Source organism: Numida meleagris, chromosome 2 (assembly GCF_002078875.1).
Source record: "Numida meleagris isolate 19003 breed g44 Domestic line chromosome 2, NumMel1.0, whole genome shotgun sequence".
In the NCBI taxonomy this organism is placed as follows: Eukaryota; Metazoa; Chordata; class Aves; order Galliformes; family Numididae; genus Numida; species Numida meleagris.
The window spans coordinates 108,474,619-108,493,735 of record NC_034410.1 but is presented as its reverse complement, the minus strand read 5'-3'; the positions used below and the strand labels follow the sequence as shown (position 1 = coordinate 108,493,735).

General features: G+C 35.6%; 1 protein-coding gene across 4 annotated transcripts in view; it reads left to right on the top strand.

Annotated features, from left to right (window-relative positions):
- The window catches only part of RB1CC1 (RB1 inducible coiled-coil 1), a 73,683-nt gene that overhangs the window by 30,490 nt on the left and 24,076 nt on the right, over positions 1-19,117 (top strand). For all 4 annotated transcript variants that reach the window (XM_021386530.1, XM_021386532.1, XM_021386531.1 and 1 more), the window contains 7 exons: positions 1,475-1,645; positions 6,374-6,558; positions 9,116-9,302; positions 9,383-9,464; positions 10,145-10,206; positions 11,037-11,140; positions 13,181-13,307. In XM_021386530.1, coding sequence (XP_021242205.1) covers positions 1,475-1,645; positions 6,374-6,558; positions 9,116-9,302; positions 9,383-9,464; positions 10,145-10,206; positions 11,037-11,140; positions 13,181-13,307 — 918 coding nt within the window. The remainder of the gene's footprint in view (positions 1-1,474; positions 1,646-6,373; positions 6,559-9,115; positions 9,303-9,382; positions 9,465-10,144; positions 10,207-11,036; positions 11,141-13,180; positions 13,308-19,117) is intronic.

Here is a 19,117-nt window from a genome sequence, read left to right as displayed (position 1 = left end):
CACCTTCTAGTCTTATCTGTCATGTGCCATGTGTTAAGAAGATATTATCTTGCAGCTGTGTGCTTTTCTGTCCTTTCTTTTCTTATCCAGGACTACGTAGAAACTCTTTGTTTCAGTTATTACAATTGTTCTGTAATATAAGTTGCTTTCTCGGGGGGGGGGCGGGAGGGGGAGGTGATGGGAAGAGGATTGCTCCTGCTCCTTTGTTTTCTTCATAATTCTTCATCAATTCTTCATAATCAGAATTGGAAGGTGGAAATGATGTTCAGGCTATCCTGACTCCAGTGGAACAACTAATGGTGATTGGTCAGTCTTAAACTGTTTTGGTTCACAAGAACCCAGAAGGTTCAAAGTTGTATGACAGTTCCTAGTTTTCCTTAGGAAAATATTTAAATCCTTTTTTGATGGCAGCACAAAGGATGCAGTCTTTATCTGCCACTGATTTAGAATTCGTTAGAAAACAGAATTGACCTATTAAGCTGAAAAGAAAAATTTACAAAATAAATATCTGCAATACAATTGTTTTCTTAGCATTTACTTGAAATTACACTTCAACATAGGAAATGAGACTATCAAGCCAATAATTTTTTGTTATTCTTTTCCCTCGTTCTCTACCTGCCCTTCTTTTAAAAATGAACTGTACATATGGCATATGATTACAACTGATGACCTGAATTCAGTTTCAAGTAATATTCTTATTAAAGTGTAAGGCATCAGTGTGAAACTTATGTCTTTGATAGTGGTAGTCTTGATAGAATTGGTGTATTGCAGAGCACTGTTAGGTATGTGATTCTTCTAGCCTCTAGGCATTTCTACAGTGATGTTTCTAATTGCAGAAAACAAGGCTGCAATAAAAACAGAGGGTAAGTAGGAACTAACCAGATGTTTCTGTTAAGTGCTGTCATAACTATTTACAGTAGAAAGAGACAAGACTTAAAGATGAGGAGAGCAATATTATCTATCTAGTAGTGAAAGTAGAGCAGAATGCTACAGGTGCAATTAGGTCAAAGATGGAACAAAAAGAATGGAGGAGAAATAAATTGGAATAAAAAGAATCTAATTTCTTTGTAAAGGAAAAAATGCGATAAAATATGGTTTATTGTGATTTAAAGGGAAGGAAAAAAAGAAACTGCATGCTCTTCAGTATTTTTTTTCTCTGGTAAGAAACTGCTCAGGTTGCTGCAATGGGTATTTGGGAAAGAGCAAGATTCATAATATGATAAAAAGAAACTTCAGAAGTTTTCTCAAAACTTTGAATATTTTGTCAATTAAAATTATTTCTTCTGAAAAATTCTGGCATTACTAGGTTTTAGTATTTTCCGTAGTGGTCGTTTAGTTCCACCTCCCACCACCCCAGTATTAAAAACTAGGTAATAGTGAAGGTAAAACAATAAAGTTATAAAAATTTATGTAGTTATTTAACATTATCTTTCAATACAACAAGTGCATTTATTTATTTATTGACTTTTCCCAGCTTGATCCAAGGATCATCCAGCCCTTTTTGGCAGAATGTCGACAAACTATTGCCAAACTAGATAATCAGAACATGAAGGCTATTAAAGGCCTTGAGGATAGGCTCTATGCCTTGGATCAGATGATAGCAAGTTGCAGCAGACTGGTAAATGAACAAAAAGAACTTGCTCAGGTAATACATATGTGTATAGTTGTGTGTGTGTGTGTGTGTGTGTGTGTGTGTGTGTGTGTGAGACACTGGAAGATGTTAGACTTTTGGTATGTGCATGCTGTTATAAGGAAACAACTGCAATCTTAATGCAGGATAATTTTCAACATATTGTTCATAATAGAGATTTAGATATTGGTAATTTTTAATCTTATCTTTTCAATATAAATGATTCTCATTTTAAATAATTCAAAATATTGTTTTGGTTTTTTTTGAACTGAAAAGAGTTGAGACACCACTTATACACCAATAGTGATGGACTGGTGACCTTCAGTTTTCACTTGTGGAGGAATTTATTGTTACCCTTGTGGCCTAGAACTAGAAAAACAACTAGAAAATCAGAACCTGAGAGATGGGCAGATTCCCTTTCCCTTTTGAATGAAACACTGAGACCTTGATAACTGATCTGTCTATGATAGGGCCTAAGTGGTTACATGCTTAATGGTTGATCACCAACCTTATAGTGAGTAGAGAGTGCTGTGTGTACTGTATATACAAAGCCATTTGAAGTGATAGAAAATTTGATTTAAGGCTTTTTCTAAATGTTAAAAAAATAAATACAGTAATTGTATAATTGTACAGTGCCCTAGTAAACTTCTTCATTAAGTATGGTTTCTGCGAAGAGCTCTAGTTAATTTTATACCTGCTTGTTCTTTATTTCCTCATTTGCAGTGGAAGGTATATTGAAATCTGTAGCAGATTATTATGTGATCAGATTTTCACCATTACATCAAAGCCGGGACCATGAAGAAATGCGTGCTTCTCGCTTCTACTTGCATAGTGGTGTACTGTTAGTTGGATTGAGCTGTATTCCTCCCTGTCTTGCTGTCAGCCAAATAGTTAGAGCCTCCTTTCAAGGTGCTGGAGAGAAGTGGGCTGACAGTCATTTAGGACTCAGGTTTCCAGCTGCATCCTCTGGCTAGTATGTAAAAACGTACTTCTGGCAGCATTGTTTAAAAGTGGAGCCTGTTTTCTAGTAATTTCAATGACTGAGTCCAGGAGTACGTTTGTGTTAAATCTCAGCCTTGCATAAGTGCTTATGTTGTAGCCAGCATCTAAATCTAAGGGAAATTTAGCATAATGGAAAAGGATAATATTCCATCTCTCTACTTGGTTGTCCAGTGCTATGGATTGTCATCTTAGCAGGATTTCAGTTTTCACTTGAATGAGAGGTCTGCCTCAAGTTTACCAATTTGTCTTGAGTGAGATGTCTAAAAGTCGGTTGGAAAAATACTTGTCACCTTTTATAAATACTTCTATGTTTTTTGATTTTGTAACTTCTGAAACATTATCAGACTTGTGACTTTCGAATATCATATTTGCCTTATCTTTTGTAAATTGCATATTCCCTTTTTCAATGACATGTGTTGGTTTTTTATTCTCAGAATGGTGAGATAGAGTGGGGGGTCATTTGTTTTTCTGAAGCTTCAGTGAGTTGAATACTTGTGGTTAAACCAATGATGAGGTATACTACATGGAAACATTTTCATATATGCTGTACATATATGTTGGAAAAGGCTCAGGAGGCATTTTCATACCAGTTCTAGCAGGTCACTGATTTTAATTTCTTATGCTCTTATGATTTGATCTACCATATTTAATGCAGTTGTTTAGATACTGTTTGGAAAAAAAAAAAAAAAAAAAACCTTAGGCACATTTAAGATACCAGAGGTAGTATCATGTTACTCATTCAAGTGATAGTTTGCATAGAAAACTAAAAAGAATGGCTAAATGCAAGGGTTTACTTTTCTTCAAAAGTATAGATGATGACTTGAGTATTCTTAAAGGTAATGTTAACAATTTTTCTAATGGCTGTTAATATTTGTGTTACTGGAAAAAAAATTTCCTTTACATCATACCTTTCAACAGTGAACCATTTCTGTTCATAAAGAAACAGCAAGTTGATATACTTTATGGAACAAAGATAAGAAACATCTAAATGGTAATCCTAGTAGCAGTATGTGTATTGGAAGCTGCAGGCATGTTTTTCCAGGCTGGAAAAAGCTGGTGTTTCATCTGGAAATTGAGTTGACTTTCTACTCCTGCTTCAAGTTTATTATTGAAATTCAAAACAAACTTTTTTTTTGCACCTGATTTTTAATGAACTGCCCATTAAACACCTTTTCATATGAAAAATTAATTGGTGGTTAAATGTTCAGAGCCCCTAACATTTAATAGAGAACTCTGTTTTGTTCAATTCAAAACTCATTTTCTATGGAATCTGAAATTTGTGTCATAAGCGTATTTAATTATGGTCAGTAGGTGGCGTTACTTAGTAAGACTACTCTTCTAGGGAATGCGGAGCCCCTTTAATCTTTCAGTCTGATTCTACTCAGTAGTTTGTCCTTTTCAACATTTTCTTGTATTGTATTTTTTCCAATTTTTCCCTGTTGATAGTTTAGCTTTTTAAAACATTACTACATCAAAATTCACTTCCATGAACACGGTTCATAGAAGTGTTATCCTATTTGACCTGTTAACCATAGTCAACACGCTGGCTTGCAGATGACTTTCTTGATTCTGGGTTAGTTCTATTTCACTTTAAGTCTAAAATGTTAAATATTCTTGTTGCTTCTTTGATTTTGAAGTAATAACTGAGTAAATCAATAAAAGCATTATCATACCTGTTTTTCAGCACCCTTCTTAGTTTACCTGTGACAGTCATGTCATGAACCCTTTCATCTTCTCAGGGCTAGAAAGGCGAGAACTTGTGAGAACAATTGATTACTTGCATCTTAGTTTTCTTCCATATTTGCTTTTCCCATTTTTCCTATTTTTTTTCATTTTACTGTAGTTTTTCTTAACTATTAGCATGCAATAGGAATTTTAATTTAAAATGTATTTTAAACATGGATCCATGGGTACAGGAACTGCAAAAGGTATTCAAATTTATGAATAGTCTTTTGGAACTGAGAGTAAAGCTGTACCTGCCTTTACTGCCTCTTCTGTGCATGTGTATATATGTTACGTTCTGTAATCAGTGTTCTAAAACATATCTAAATGTGTTCAGGTGGTCCATCTTCCCTATTCTGCCCCCCCCACCCCCTTTCCCCTTTTATGGATTGTCTGTTATCTGCAGCAAACAGCAGGTAACTCCTCACCCTGCCCAGCACCTACGTGCAAGTAAATGTCTGGCTGCACTTCTTATTGACTTGCTGAAATTTATTCCTCACCCTCCTACATTTTCATGTTGTTCCACTAGCTCACCAGAAACAGGGAAAGTTTGGAGCAAGTGTTGAAGATCTGAGAGACTTGTCAGCCATTGTCACTATGAATAGGACTTTCTAGAAAACCCTGTTGCCTTATTACAGGTGTTTCCTAGGCTTGGCTGTTTGATGTTTCTCCTTTAGCTTTTTAGCTCACATTCACTGCTTGATCTCCATAAACGTTCAGCAAGTGTCAGTGAATATAAATGGGTTCCATTTTTTTCTGCATGAAGGAATTCAGTTCCATACCTTTGCTTCATATGCTCTTCCATGTCAGATGCCGTTCTGTCAGACTGCCCCTCTGCTGCCATCTGTCACACAGCAACAAACTGTAATGGGATATTGGTGGGAAGGTTCAATCACTACTGCTATATCAACAACATCTGCCTCTGATGTTGTAGGCCAACATAATAAAATAAAAGACATTACTTTTGGAGCAGTTCTCATATTACTTACAGAGTTTGCAACATTGTAAATTTTTTTGTAGTCAGCTGGACAACTGGTAAACTGGACGACTGTTTTGGGGAGTCTGTATTGCTGTCTAGATTCCAAAGAAAATGATGGTCATAATGATCTTTTGCCTTTTCTTATATCATAGATGCCAGGGTGAATTTCTCATTCACATAACATAAAATAAAAGTTCATACTTCTGAGTAAAAACTATTATGAGAAATTTAACATCTTGAAAAAGCACTTAATGTTTCAGTTATTATACTCAAATTTTCTCTGAAATGTATATCTTATAGAATATGGGGGAGCTAATGCCAGACAGTTGCTTTTTGAAAAGATTAAGAGCAAGTTTAAATTGGTTCTTCTAATGTTTCAGTATTTGGCATCCTTAATTGTCATTGCAAGTATGTATGTTTTTATGGTTACACATTCCATGATGCATAAAGAAGTTAAATTATTTGTCTTAAGTGGGACTTGCTGAAAATGTAGTGACAATTATGATGTACTGCTAATCCAGCAGGTAATAACTGAAGGTAATGTTTGAGTTTGTACGTCTGTTCATAGGGAGGAGAGAGGGAAACAGGTTTCATGTAAGAATTTTGATATTCAAAAGGTAGATTATTTAGCCCGCAGTAATACTGAACGTGCTATACTGTTTAAGTCTTCAGTATGCTAGAATTTACCAAGCTGGCTGTTGAAATCAGGCTGATGGTTGATTGCCTCAGTACTAGTATCTATTTCTTTCTGCTGCATTAAATTTATAGTCTTTCAGTGATGTCATTTTGTTGTGTTAAGGTCTTAGAAGGTTGTGATGGTAATGTTTGGAGAAGAAAATTTCAGATGAGATTTATTTGGATTGGATTATAGGATGAAAGGAATGCAAGTTGGACAGTGACTTTGCAGTGTATGATTCTGTTAGTTCCTGAATATTTACAGGAAGTTCTAATAAACTCTTGCATCGTTACAGAGAAGATGATCACTTCAGTGCCTTTTTGTTGACACAAAGCTTATGTAACAAATGTCTTTTCTTCTCCAGGGATTTTTGGCTAATCAGAAGAGAGCTGAGAACTTGAAAGATCCTTCTGTGCTGCCTGACTTGTGTTTGAGTCATGCAAATCAGCTGATGATTATGTTAACTAATCACAGAAAGCTGTTAGATATTAAACAGAAATGTACCACTGCCAAACAGGAGCTTGCGAATAATCTACAAGTCAGACTAAAGTAAGTTACAACTTTTCAACTTGATAATGCAAGTAGAATTCGCAATGAGACTTTTAAAAGTATTTTGTAAAGAAATCTTTGGTAATGGGTAGAAGTTTTTCTAAATGGAAGAGAAACATAAGTTGGATAACTTGCATTTGCATATCAAATCACTTCTAAGTATGAAATAAAATATTAAGAGAAAATTTTCTTAAGAGTTTATATGACCTTCATATCAGTAAAACTGACCTCAAACCTACAATCTCATCTCCCATCATCAACCTCAGAAGCCATTGGTGTCTTATTTAAAACTTGACTGACAATTATATCTATGTTTTCAAAAGGCAGTAGTGAGTATATGAAAAATGCTCTTCAGTAGCTTGTGATCATATAAAAGCATGAAGGCATCCCATTAGTTTGTGATTTACTAGCGGTCGATGAAAAAAATTAACTGAAAGAAAAAATAGTATTTTTTCATGTGAGCATCATTGCTGTATGACATAGCCAGTATTATGTATTGCTCAGTGGTAAAGTTTTTCACACTACTAAACATAACTCAAATTTTAATCTGTTATGTCAGATGTGTAGGGAAAATATACAGAGTTTAATAACTTTGTTTGAAGAAATAGTTTTATTTGTGTTAGCAATTAATAATTAAGCAATATTAGTGAAAGGTCTGGATGGCAAAATGCATGAGAAGAGGCTGAGATCCCTTGGTTTGCTCAGCCCAGAGCAGGGGAGCTGAGGGGAGGCCTCATGGCGGCTGCAGCTCCTCACAGGGAGCAGAGGGGCAGCGCTGAGCTTTGCTCTCTGCAACAGCAACAGGGCCTGAGAGAGCAGCACGGAGCTGTGTCAGGGGAGAGGCAGCTGGAGGTTAGGGAAAGGTTCTTCTCCAGAGAGCTGTGGACACAGAACATGCTCCCCAGGGCTGTTGGTCATGGCCCCGAGCTGCCAGAATTCAAGGATTGTTTGGGACAATGCTCTCACACATAGAGTTTGGGTTTTGGATGGTTCTCTGTGGAGGTAAGAGTTGGACTCTCATCCTTCTGGATCGCTTCCAATGCAAGATGTTCTGACAGGATAGCAGTATTCACAAAACCATAGACATGCACGCTGGATTAGATATCCATCAAGGAGGACTTTTTCTTCTTGACAAGATTACAGTTTGTATAGAAGAGGTAGTTTCAAGATACAGGGAAAAGTAAAACAGAATTAGTAGTGCACTAGTGACAAAGAACCTGTTATCTCTGTGTTACTGAGAATTACTTACTGGTAAATCAGAATAGGAGTTTGTCTATACAACTGCCTGTAACGTACTGAAAAGGTGGCTTTTTTCTTTTGGCACCATTTTTCACAAGTAATGAGGGTTAGTACCTAAAAGCTAGCTTGCCATAAATATTTTAATTTCCTATATGTTAAAGTATTTATGTAGGTATGCACTAAACTCATGAGTTATTAGAGGAAAAGGCTTGCATCCCCTTGGAAGGAAAAAGCTAATGAGGCAAGGAGAGTGAATGAAAGAAAAATAGACTTGGAGGGAATAATAAAGATTTTCAAAAAGAAAAGCAAAATTCTGTATTCTGGGTCAAACCAAATATTCTTCTAGCTTGTCTTCAGTAACAGCAGGTAGCAAATGACCATAATGGAAATCTAGTGAGAGGGGATCTTTTTGTCTAAGAATATTTACTTACAAAAATAGTTCTTTTGTATGTAACTGCTGGTGGAGGTTTTTTCCATTAATTCACTTTTGAATTCACAAACTGATGGCTTTTGCAAGGTCAGCATCATAACTGTTGCATGGAAAAAAGTACTTCCTTTTTGTACTTGACCTGGATGCTTCTTGGCTTCATGTAATGCCTTCTTTCTTTCTTGTTACTCATTGCTGTGAGAAAGCTAACAGTTAAAAGTGACTGAAGTGGAAAAGTTACTGTAATGTTTCCCTTCAGATGCTCCGTTTTATCACCATTTCAGCAGTTAAAATGTGATTTAATTATTTTGGTGACTGTTTGAAAATTGACCAAGGAATAAATGTCCATATTTTCAATAAAATAATTGGATGTGTGGTTGCACAAAATAGGAATTAATATGTTAGAGTGGCTGTTATTTGTAATGAGTAGATGGCAGTCTTTCAATCTTATCTGTTGGACAGTATCCACACATTCAATATTTCTTACTAATGTTTTTCTGTAAATACGTTTAAGACTTATAAACAAAGACCAGTCTCTTCCTTGTTCTGGCCATAGCAGCTTCTTTTTAAATTCTTCTGGAGAAATCTTAATGGTCATTTATTTTAAAGTTATGTATGCTCAGGCTATTACTTATCAGAAACAGTACCTTAACTCAAATGCTACTAAGTGTTGATTATTGAGCGCTTATGGGGCTGTCTTATGTGAGATATTAATGGAGAAGGCAATTAGTAAATTGTGAATTACTTGGTACTTCCAGATAGCCTGTTGTTGTCCCATGTAAAATGATGTAATTGTTCAGTTGATCCAAAGATGCTGCTAATTTCAGTGAAATTAAAATGCAGAAGAGATGACTAAGTTGTTATCTTCTAAAGTATAACCTACTTTTGTAGGTGGTGTTGTTTTGTAATGCTTCATGCTGACCAAGATGGAGAGAAACTGCAAGCATTGCTTCGTCTTGTGACAGAACTCCTAGAAAGGGTCAAGGTTGTGGAGGCTCTCAGTACTGTTCCTCAGATGTACTGTCTAGCTGTCGTTGAGGTTGTGAGGAGAAAAATGTTCATAAAACACTACAGAGAGGTAAGTAAACAAGATGTCAGGCCCAAACCTTTGTGGCAGTGTATAAATTAACAACTAACTATATATTTTCCCTTCCACAGTGGGCAGGTGCTTTAATAAACGACGGGAAACACCTATATGAAGCTGAAAGGGCAAAAAGAGAGTCTTTTGGTAAACTGTTCAGTAAGTACTTTATGTTCTGTGATCTGTGGCTTAGTATGCCATTTGTCTTCAGAAGTAGTTACAATACTTCCATTACATTTTAGTTTCAGTATGTGTGTGATAATGTTTTTCCATATAGTTTTATCAAAAATACTGTGAACATTCTTGTTAGTTTAATGCTCCTGAAAGAAAAAAAAAAGAAGTTATTACACTTGAATGCAGTTTCTGCTTGAACATCTTCTTCAAGCTTTACGATTCCTTTAAACGCTTTTGAAATCATTACTGAGTATTTGGGCATTGGTACAGCATCCTCTGTAATTCATAAAAACAAAAGCTGAAGTTGCACACTTAAAACATTTGACCAGAGTTAATTTTCTTATTTAAAGAAAACGAGTAAGAGGTTATCAAAATTTTGGAAAGGAGATTAGCAAGATTACAAAGAAAAAGCTTTGAAAAATGAGGCTTTTGAAAAGGTGAGCAGTAAGCAAATAGAACTTCTCACACCATTCAAGCCTCTATTCTTGGTGGATTTTGCATGAGGTTCTGTCAGCACTTTTTGTTAAGAAATGACATGTTTGGTAACAGTTTCCAATTTAGTCCAGCTGTTAAACTACATTAATAATAGCTCAATTGTTTTCTGTTGAGGCATTGTTTGTATGTTGCATTTATGCCTTTTAAATAACCATTTTTTCTTTGCCCAGGGAAGTCTTTTCTAAGGAATCGCTTGTTCAGAGGACTTGATTCCTGGCCTCCATCGTTTTGTGTATGTACTTAATATCTTTTTGTTGTTTCTTTCATTTTTGTGAACAGTACTTTCGTAAATTAAGTGAGGCTTAATTCATGCTGTATACTTGTCACATTGCTCTGATGAATAAGACAGCAAGACAGTAGTACTTCCTGCTATTTAAAGTGACCTATATTAACACTGTTTACTTACTTGTATTGTGGTGGGAAAGTATGTATCAGCTTGGTAAGGAGGAGTCTGTGGAATTGATTAAAAAAAAAAAATTATGCTCAGATAACAGAGGCCAAGAGGCATAATTGTTTATTTAATCCAATATTCTGAGTAATACAGACATAAAATTAATCATGTGGTAAAAGCAAGTGTTTTACATTTTTCCTGTAATTACTGGATGAGTGGAATAGATTTTTTTTATCTGTAATCAAGCATTGCCTATTTAAATTTTCACAGATTGGTTAATTAAAGATATTCTGATTCTAATATTGCTGGCTTTTTTTTTAGTATTTTAAATAGTGGACTGTGTTAATATTTAACTGTCTATTAAGTTTCAGAGTCATCTCTTATCTCTTAACGTTCATGGTTTTTTTTAATAAGTTCAGTAAGTTTGGTGATAGGGAGGAAATGCTGCTGCCAGAGGCACTGTGGATAATAACTATAAATTCAAATTTATATATTTATTCTTTGGGGTTGTGAGGGTATGGCCAGTTGTTGATTGTTTAAAAGGAGAATTAAATCTTTGATAAGAGAGATCGCAGTTTAACTTACCTGTTAGGAATTAGATTCCTTTTGAATCCTTCTTTTGTTATCTTGTTATCATCTTTAATGTGTAAATTAATTTCTTCTTAATACAGACGAGAAAACCTCGCAGATTTGACAGTGAGCTTCCAGATATCTCATTAAGTGACTTGCAGTTTTTGCAATCTTTTTGTCCTTCAGAAGTACAGCCGTTACTCAGGTAAATCGTGTTTTTGACCTCCCTGTGATATGGAAGCAGCTCCCCTTTCTGTCCTGCTCACCCCTCATTCCAACCCTCTCTTCCTCCCTAATATCTTTTATATACGGAACAGACAAGGATATCTAATAAACTGGTTTCATTTTTAAGCAATGCTTTTAGCTGACGTACTGCAGATGTGTTCCTTATATGCTTCAGGTACTCAAGTTCAAATGACTGGAACACCTACAGCCTATGTATTCTGTACTGAGATGTAATGAATGTTGGGCATTGCTATGATAGTTAATAAGCTTTCAAATTCATGTGTTTTAAACCTGTAGAAACAGGATATAGAAATGTTAAGAAAGTTAGCATGCAAGAAATAGGCAGGAACAAGTCTGGTGTAAGGACCTGTCTCGGAAGAGATCTTTCTCCATATCACTACATTGAGATGCTGTATGTATTGATTATCCTTCTGTTAGAACAGAGCTGTAGTTCCATTTTCCAGCTTTAAGGCTGAAATCCTTCAAAGGATAAGGTAAATCCCAAAGGAGATACTCTGTTGTCATTTGTTAGGTTCACCAACAGTATCAACCTGAAACCCGTGCACAGTGTTGAAATTCACTGCGTTTTTCTTCTTTATGTTATACTGGTATTCTTTTTGATTCAGAAGTCCTGCTTATCCTCCTGGTGCTATGTCTGCTGGCATTAACAATAAGCATAGTGAGCTCAGCCTGCTTGACAGTGAATTTGCCTTAGGTCATGATGCTGCTGATAAACCTTAATTTCTCTTGTTACCCTGTTAGACTTGCTTCTGAGGGATTCTAAAGATAAAATGTAAACTATCATTTTATGTTTTGCTGATATTAGCGTGATTTTGGGGTTTATGAGAATTTTATAACCTTCCTAGGAAGGTCTCTGAGTTCAGTAAGAATTTTGTCTTGCTATTAGAAAATATTCAGTAACAAATCTGTTGTTCACGGCTGATGTAGTGACATAGCTTTCCATGTGATGGCAACAGAGGTGGGATTATGCTGTGTTCACCTTGGCTTCTGGGTTCAGACTACATTTGATGGCAGTGTTGATGACAGTGGAGGACTTGTAACTTGAATGAGCCTAGCTTTCACACACCTTTATAGACACTGAGCTTCGGAACAAACTTTGGAGCAGTGATCTCTTCAGTGTTTCTACTGAACATCTCGAAGAAAACAATTGGCAAACTAGCAAGATGAGGTTGAGCAATGGGATTCTTCTCTATCACCACTGATCCCCTGAGCTGCATGATTAAAATTATGCCCCTATTTTCTTACAGTGCTTCAGTCTTCTCAGCTTCTAAGTTTAAGTAATTACCAAAATCTTAATTCCATAAAAATAACACTACGTACTGCATGCCATATGTTTTGAATAGAGAATGCAAAATACAGTGAAACATTATCTGCTTTTATTTTATCGTTAGTGTAACTGAACTCCTGTTTCATGACTTCAGTGGTGTAATTCCAGACAAATTAAGTATTCTAGAAGTACAAGCTCTCAAGAAAAATGAAATAAACATTACTTTTCCAGAGGTTTAGGAAATTTGTAGCTGAAGTCGTACCTTTCAACACTTGCAATGTGATCACAACGTGTTATTCGTTCTTTCCGCTGATAAGTAACCTAAATTAAATAGAATAACATAGAATTAATTGCTGCTTCAAAGGGGGAGCTGGACTGAAGAGAATCCAACTGAAGAGAGTAATCATTTTCAGTCATAAGTGCTTCAGTTACAGGTCTAATCACCATCAGTTCTCTTCTGTTATGTCTTGAAAGGAAAGACCTTGATGCAGTACTTCCCCATTATTGTTTTATTATTATGTGGTCCTTAAAAGCTCTCAAGTTCTTAATTTAAAGCACAAATAAAAGGTATTTTTGTGGATTTTTCCACACTACATAGATAAAATGAAGAAAGTATAAACTTAATTCAGGGGGCAGCTTCGTCTCATTGGAATGTCTACATAGAAACTTAATCTATTTGAATATTAGATATAACAATGTGAAAAAAAGATTTAATCCTGTATTGTTTTTAAGGGTTCCAATACTTTGTGACTTTGAACCTCTTCACCAGCATGTACGTGCTCTGCATAACCTGGTAAAAGCAGCACAGAGTTTGGATGAAATGTCACAAACCATTACAGACCTGCTGAATGAACAAAAGGTATTTTTTTTTATTTTTCCTAACCAAGCAAATAGAATATTCTACTGAAAAAGAGCTGTGTATTTTCGTATATGTATTCAGATATGCAGATTAGTTGATCGCACAACTTTGTAGTAGTAATTTACTTCCTAATGAGTAAAGTAAGCCTATTTAGAAAATAGTCTATAGATATTAAATGCCTTCAACGCATCAGATGCTTGTATTCTACAGAATTTGTAAAATTCATAGAATTATAGTCTAGTGAAATTATTCTGTTCATAATTTTCTGCCATTTTTGTGAGCCTCTGTGCTGAATGTATGTATCTTGCCTGTGTTGTCTGTATTTAAATAAGCTTGTTATTTCTTCAGCTGTTTTCATTGCTTCTTAAGTCTTTCTGGCCCAAGAAGATGAAGGAGAATTCAGGACCCCGTGACTGGTTGTCCCCATTAATCTGAAAATTAATGTCATCTACTCCTATGGTTGCAGTCCTGCTTTTTGGGAAAGGGAAGTGTTATGTGCAGTCCTTCTTTGAGTGTAAAGGGAACAGATAGCTTAAAAAAAACAAAAAACAAACAAAACAAAAAAAAAAAAAAAAAAAAAAAAAAAAAAAAAAACCCTCTTCCTTATTTTATTCTGCCTGTCAAGCAGATTCTTTCCCCTAGAAAGAGTACCCTGTCAGTTACTTTTGGTTGGTTCTTCATGTTCTGCCTCTAACTTTCATTATACACCAAATGGGATCCTTTTGGTTCCTGATGGTAACCTATCCTGAGGACTTAAGCAGTATTTAAAATTTTAAGTGAAATTTACTGCTTCAGTCTGGGGCTTCTCTAGCAGTTGAATTTTTTTGCAGGATTCCGTGTTATAGTCTACAGTATAAGTATTCAGATGGATTTTGATGGTGTCTAGAACTAACCTCATGCAACTGTGTTCACAATGTCCCAGTAAAAAGTATATACATTATACAATGTATATACTTTGAATGAGCTGTTATTGTTTTTGTTTTTTACTCAAAGTTGTGCGCATGTTAAATTTTAAGTTAGAAAATTCCTGGTTAAACCGGATATGTGAAGTCCTCTATCATTTTACCCCTCTGAAACTTGAATGTGAGATTTACTGGAAGTCTTTGATTCATGTAGAATATGAGATTTGAGCTTTTTTGATCTGCAGTTTAGTGTCATTTATGTCAGCTCTTTCTTAATGAAGATTGATTTCTTTTTTAGCAGCTGTTCTGAGCAAGTATTTTAGAGCCTTTTCACTGTATTAGACAATGAAATGGCTAAGAATGGTGGAAGTTGTGTTTTCTGAACATATTCATCCAACAGATCACACTATGATATATAGATGTCCCAACTGAAAGCATCCTGAAATTTCTCAGTGACACATTTTCTAAGGAATTAATTTCACTAAAGCTTACAGTGTAAGGAAAATGTGAAATCAGGCAAGACAATAACTTTAATTCAAAATGTACATAACATTGGAATGAGAAACGGGAAAGTTGCCTTACTAGTTCAACCTTGATCATTTCCAATATTCTGAAAATCTGTCTAGAAATTGATTCAGACTTATTTATCTGAGACATTTTTATCAGTATGTGGCTGCACAAAAAAAGATGTTTGCTAAATCAGGGGAATCTATTCTTTCCACGCTCTTCTTTTGCTGTGCTTTGACCACTTTGGATTCTTGGCTGACTCAGAAATATCAAATGCCTAGACAGATTTGGGTAATTGTCTCTTTCCTTAGAGTAAATTACATTGCACAATCAGAGCTGGGACACTCATGATGTCATCTTGAAAATTCCTGTCTCTGTCTGTCATTTCAGTGATTCATTTGAACACTTTTTTTTTGTACTGAAGCAAATAGGTCTGCTGGAAAGACTTTCTTTGTGTTGCTTTCATCTTATGGAAGATGTTAGGTCTCTGTGTTCTTTGGTTGCAAACAGTCTAGAAGTGCCTTTTTAAATTTTATTTATATATGTACATACTACTTTTGCGTATCCTTGTGCTTTTGCTTAGAATTACTGAAAGAATATGAAGCATCCTTTTCTTATCCTTAGTGTTGCTGGGAATTTACGCTACTTAACTAGCAAGATGAGTAAACATTTAATAATACCCCTGAAAATGACTTCATCTTCACACTCCTGCTGGTTGTTTGTGAGCTGTGAGATCTTCCCAGCATGCTGATGACTCTGTGGGCACTAAATTTTGCCTGTGTAGCCCACATGGTGTTTGCCCAGGGAGGCCCATTAGACGACTGGGGGTAGGATCTAGTTGACTTTTTTTAAAGGTGACTTCCAACCCAAGTCATTCTATGATTCTATTAACCCAGCCTTGTATTCAAAACAGGTGGCAATAGGAGTCTGGTTCGTCACTTTGGATGACAGAAGTTTCCCATGCTTGTTGGTAATGGAGCGGTTGAGCTCTGTCTGATTCGGACAGGTATTTAGCTCTCCTTGCTGATGCAGGAGGATGGTCTTCCTGCATTTGCTTTAGGCAGGAGAGAAAAGCTGTGACTGCAGCCGGGTGAACAAAGAGCAAGTCAGCGAGGCATTCCAGTACCTTTTTGGGGGATGCTAGTAATGTATGTTTTGTGTCCCCTTATATCTTATTATGATAGCTTTCAAGTTCGTGGAACACTAATGATAAAATGCATCTTTGTCTGGTGAGTTTCTTTTAGTATTACATCAGAGTAAACAAAAATGAAGAACATTGTTCTTTAAATAATTTGTTACTGTTTTGAAATGTTTTCAGTGCTTTCTGCTTGTTCTATTTAATGGCCTCACACCAAAGAGATTGCTGTGCCCTTTCATTTTTGTGATACAGAGTTTAATCGGATCAGCGATTAGGTTAAAGATATCTAGGAGAAAGTTAAGGTGCCTGTAAGAGTGAGGTAAGATGATTAAGGTGTCGTCTTCATGGTTAGCAGGTAATTAACATGTGCAATCCTATGGTATTAAAAGTTGCTCTCGTAAGAAAAGCTGGCCTTTCAAATGAGATTATGAATCTACAGCTTTTTCTAGTTGAGTTCAAATTTCAGCGCTGTTTGCAATCCTTCAAAGTACTGCCCCATTCCTTGTCCATGAGTTTATCTAGTAACATAACCAGGGCAATGTATGTAACCCAGCAACACTGCAGAACTTAAAAATTAGCTCTGCTCTTCTCTCTGCTTTCTAGTTTTCTTTACTTGCTGTAAACTCCTTTTCCTTTGTTATCACAGGAGTAACTGCATATGACACATACATTCATCGCTGCCTATAGGCTATAAATAGACCATGTGACAGACACCAGGTTCTCAGAGAAGTAGGTAACAAGTCAACTAGTCTTCCATCTAGTTTCTGTTCCTCAAACTGTGAGGTTTTACTCTTCACTGAGGCTGTAATCTAGCAATTCAACTAGAGACTCAGCTCACAGCAGCCATTGCAGAGCATGGAATTTTTTACAAGCACTAATTTTGAGAAAAACAAGCTCCCTACAGAGTATTGCTCCATACAGTGAAGAGTTGTGATTTATTTTACTTTTCATGCTACGTTCTTACTCTCTACCTTCTAGTATGATCCTGCAGGAGTACCAAGAATTGATACCATCTTTGCTTTTCCTGTGGAACCTTATAATATTCACTCCCTGAAGTGTTTCTTCGTGTTTACTGACATATGTGATGCTAGCTTTTATTACTGTTGAAACTCTGGTTTATCAATATTAAATGCTTGTTGGTGAACGCATATGATTTGAATCCAGGCATTTATCATCATATAACCTATCTTTCAGCATGTTCTTCCCTAAATTTCCATAGATAAAAAAACAAGCTGATCCCAAGGCAAGTGTTGAAAGATGGACTAATAATACCTTTAACAAAGGCAACATTGTTGTTTACGTTTTTTTGTCTCTTATGTCTCATATTTATTTGTGATGACTAAAGACAGCATGAGAGACAGCATGTGTTCTTTGGAAAAGAGACACGAGCAAGATTATTATTACTACAGCTAGAGGAAGTGTTGGCTTTTTGGAACACGGCACCATTCTGAAAGATGTCCAGTACTTTGAGACTGAACACTTCATGTGAATCATTTACTGTAAATTTTCTCATGAATCTTTGAGAAAATTTTTGTTTTTATCATGGTCTCATTTCTCAGACAAATAAGATCAAATAAGTCCTTGAAGACTGAAGAATGGAAGAGCACAGTTGGGCTATACCATTACAGATGGTGCACCTGAGGTCTTTTAGAAAACTGATCCACTCCAAAATCTTAACATCTCCTTCGATTTGCAATCCTGATGGTCCTGCTCTTGTCTTTCTATCTATGCACTTCACATATATTCTCCTGAAGTATTTTAACTGTGTGTATTTCACTGTAACTTTCTTGAGGAAAACTGCTTTGCCATCCATACTACTATATGAGGAGTACATCCTTGGTGGATACAGAGGCTGGATATTACTTTTTGGCTTCCGTAGTGATTGGTCCACACCTGCTGTAGTTTAAGGCTTATTTTTTTTTGAATCTGTAGATTATTTTAAGACTGGCATTTGGGCTATGATACTTATTGGTGTACATGGTAGTTAATAGCATTAAGATACTGCAGGTTGGCAACTTGTTCCTAGTTCTGGTAGATACAAGGATAGTAAAAGAGGAGGACTTTAAATACCCAGTTCACTTCTATCAAATGAAGCTGAAAGCAGAAAATGTATTATGTTAAACCTATGAAATAGATAGCGAAGATATGAAAACTTGTAACTGAAGCGGAATGTTGTAGTTATATCATACTGTAAGGTAAACTGAGTTTGTCCCGTGTAGAAAGCTTGAAAATGACAGAGCACAGGCTGCTTATGCAGTTTGCAAGGCCTCACTGAGGATGATTTTAAAATGACTTCAGTCTGATTCTTTACTGAATTTCAGATACATAGGAATATGTAGTTATTATGCAGTTATTATGATAATAGCCATCTGCTGTTGCTTTTTGGCTTTCATGATGATTGTATAGCCTACAGCTGTTGTAGCTATAAACCAAACTTTCAACTGAATTCACTTCCATAGCAGTATAGAAAAGCATTTACAGTTCTGAAATGATCAGAAGCACTTGTAACATGTCTTTGAAATTGCTAAGATTGGTTGTCTAACACTGTACATGAACTTACACTTCTCAGTAGTGTATGCAGAGCTTGAAATCTTGCTTTATAATTCTTTTAGTATTGAACAAGAGTTATTGATGATGATTTGAACATGTTATCTAATATCAATGAATTGGAAAACAGGCATGAGGTAAGTTTTTAGCCTTTTAAATACCAAAACCACTGGGATTGATCAGATTTACTTGGGAACAGCTCCATGAAGGTTAAAAAAAAAAAAAAAAAAAGCCATATATATACATATAACCATTTTGCTCGATTACAAACTGCTGTTGCTCAGGGATGATTATGGATAGTTATTCTAAACCATAGTCATTCGTTTCAAGACTGAGTGATCTGGAGCTCCAGAGTCAGGTTTGGTGATATTCCAGTGTCTGTAGGCAAAATGACAGAAGTTGGTAGTGTTGGAAGCAACATGGGAAAATAAATCCACACAAAGTGTGATGTCCTGAGTTCTGGAAAGTGAGAATGTGACTTTTAATTACAGTGTGCCTTTTATTGTGTTAACCTTCTTTTACATTCTTTTCACTTATTGATCTCAGAAGCAGACATATTCTCATTAAATATTTTTGAAAACAGTGTATGAGGGTAACAATTTTGTTATACTAAAATTTTTGGTAAACCTTCTAAACTTGAATATTCATTATCTGTGGCTGAGTTACTGTGATTTATAAAGCTGTATTAGCAAAAATAAATATTTTGACAGTTAGGT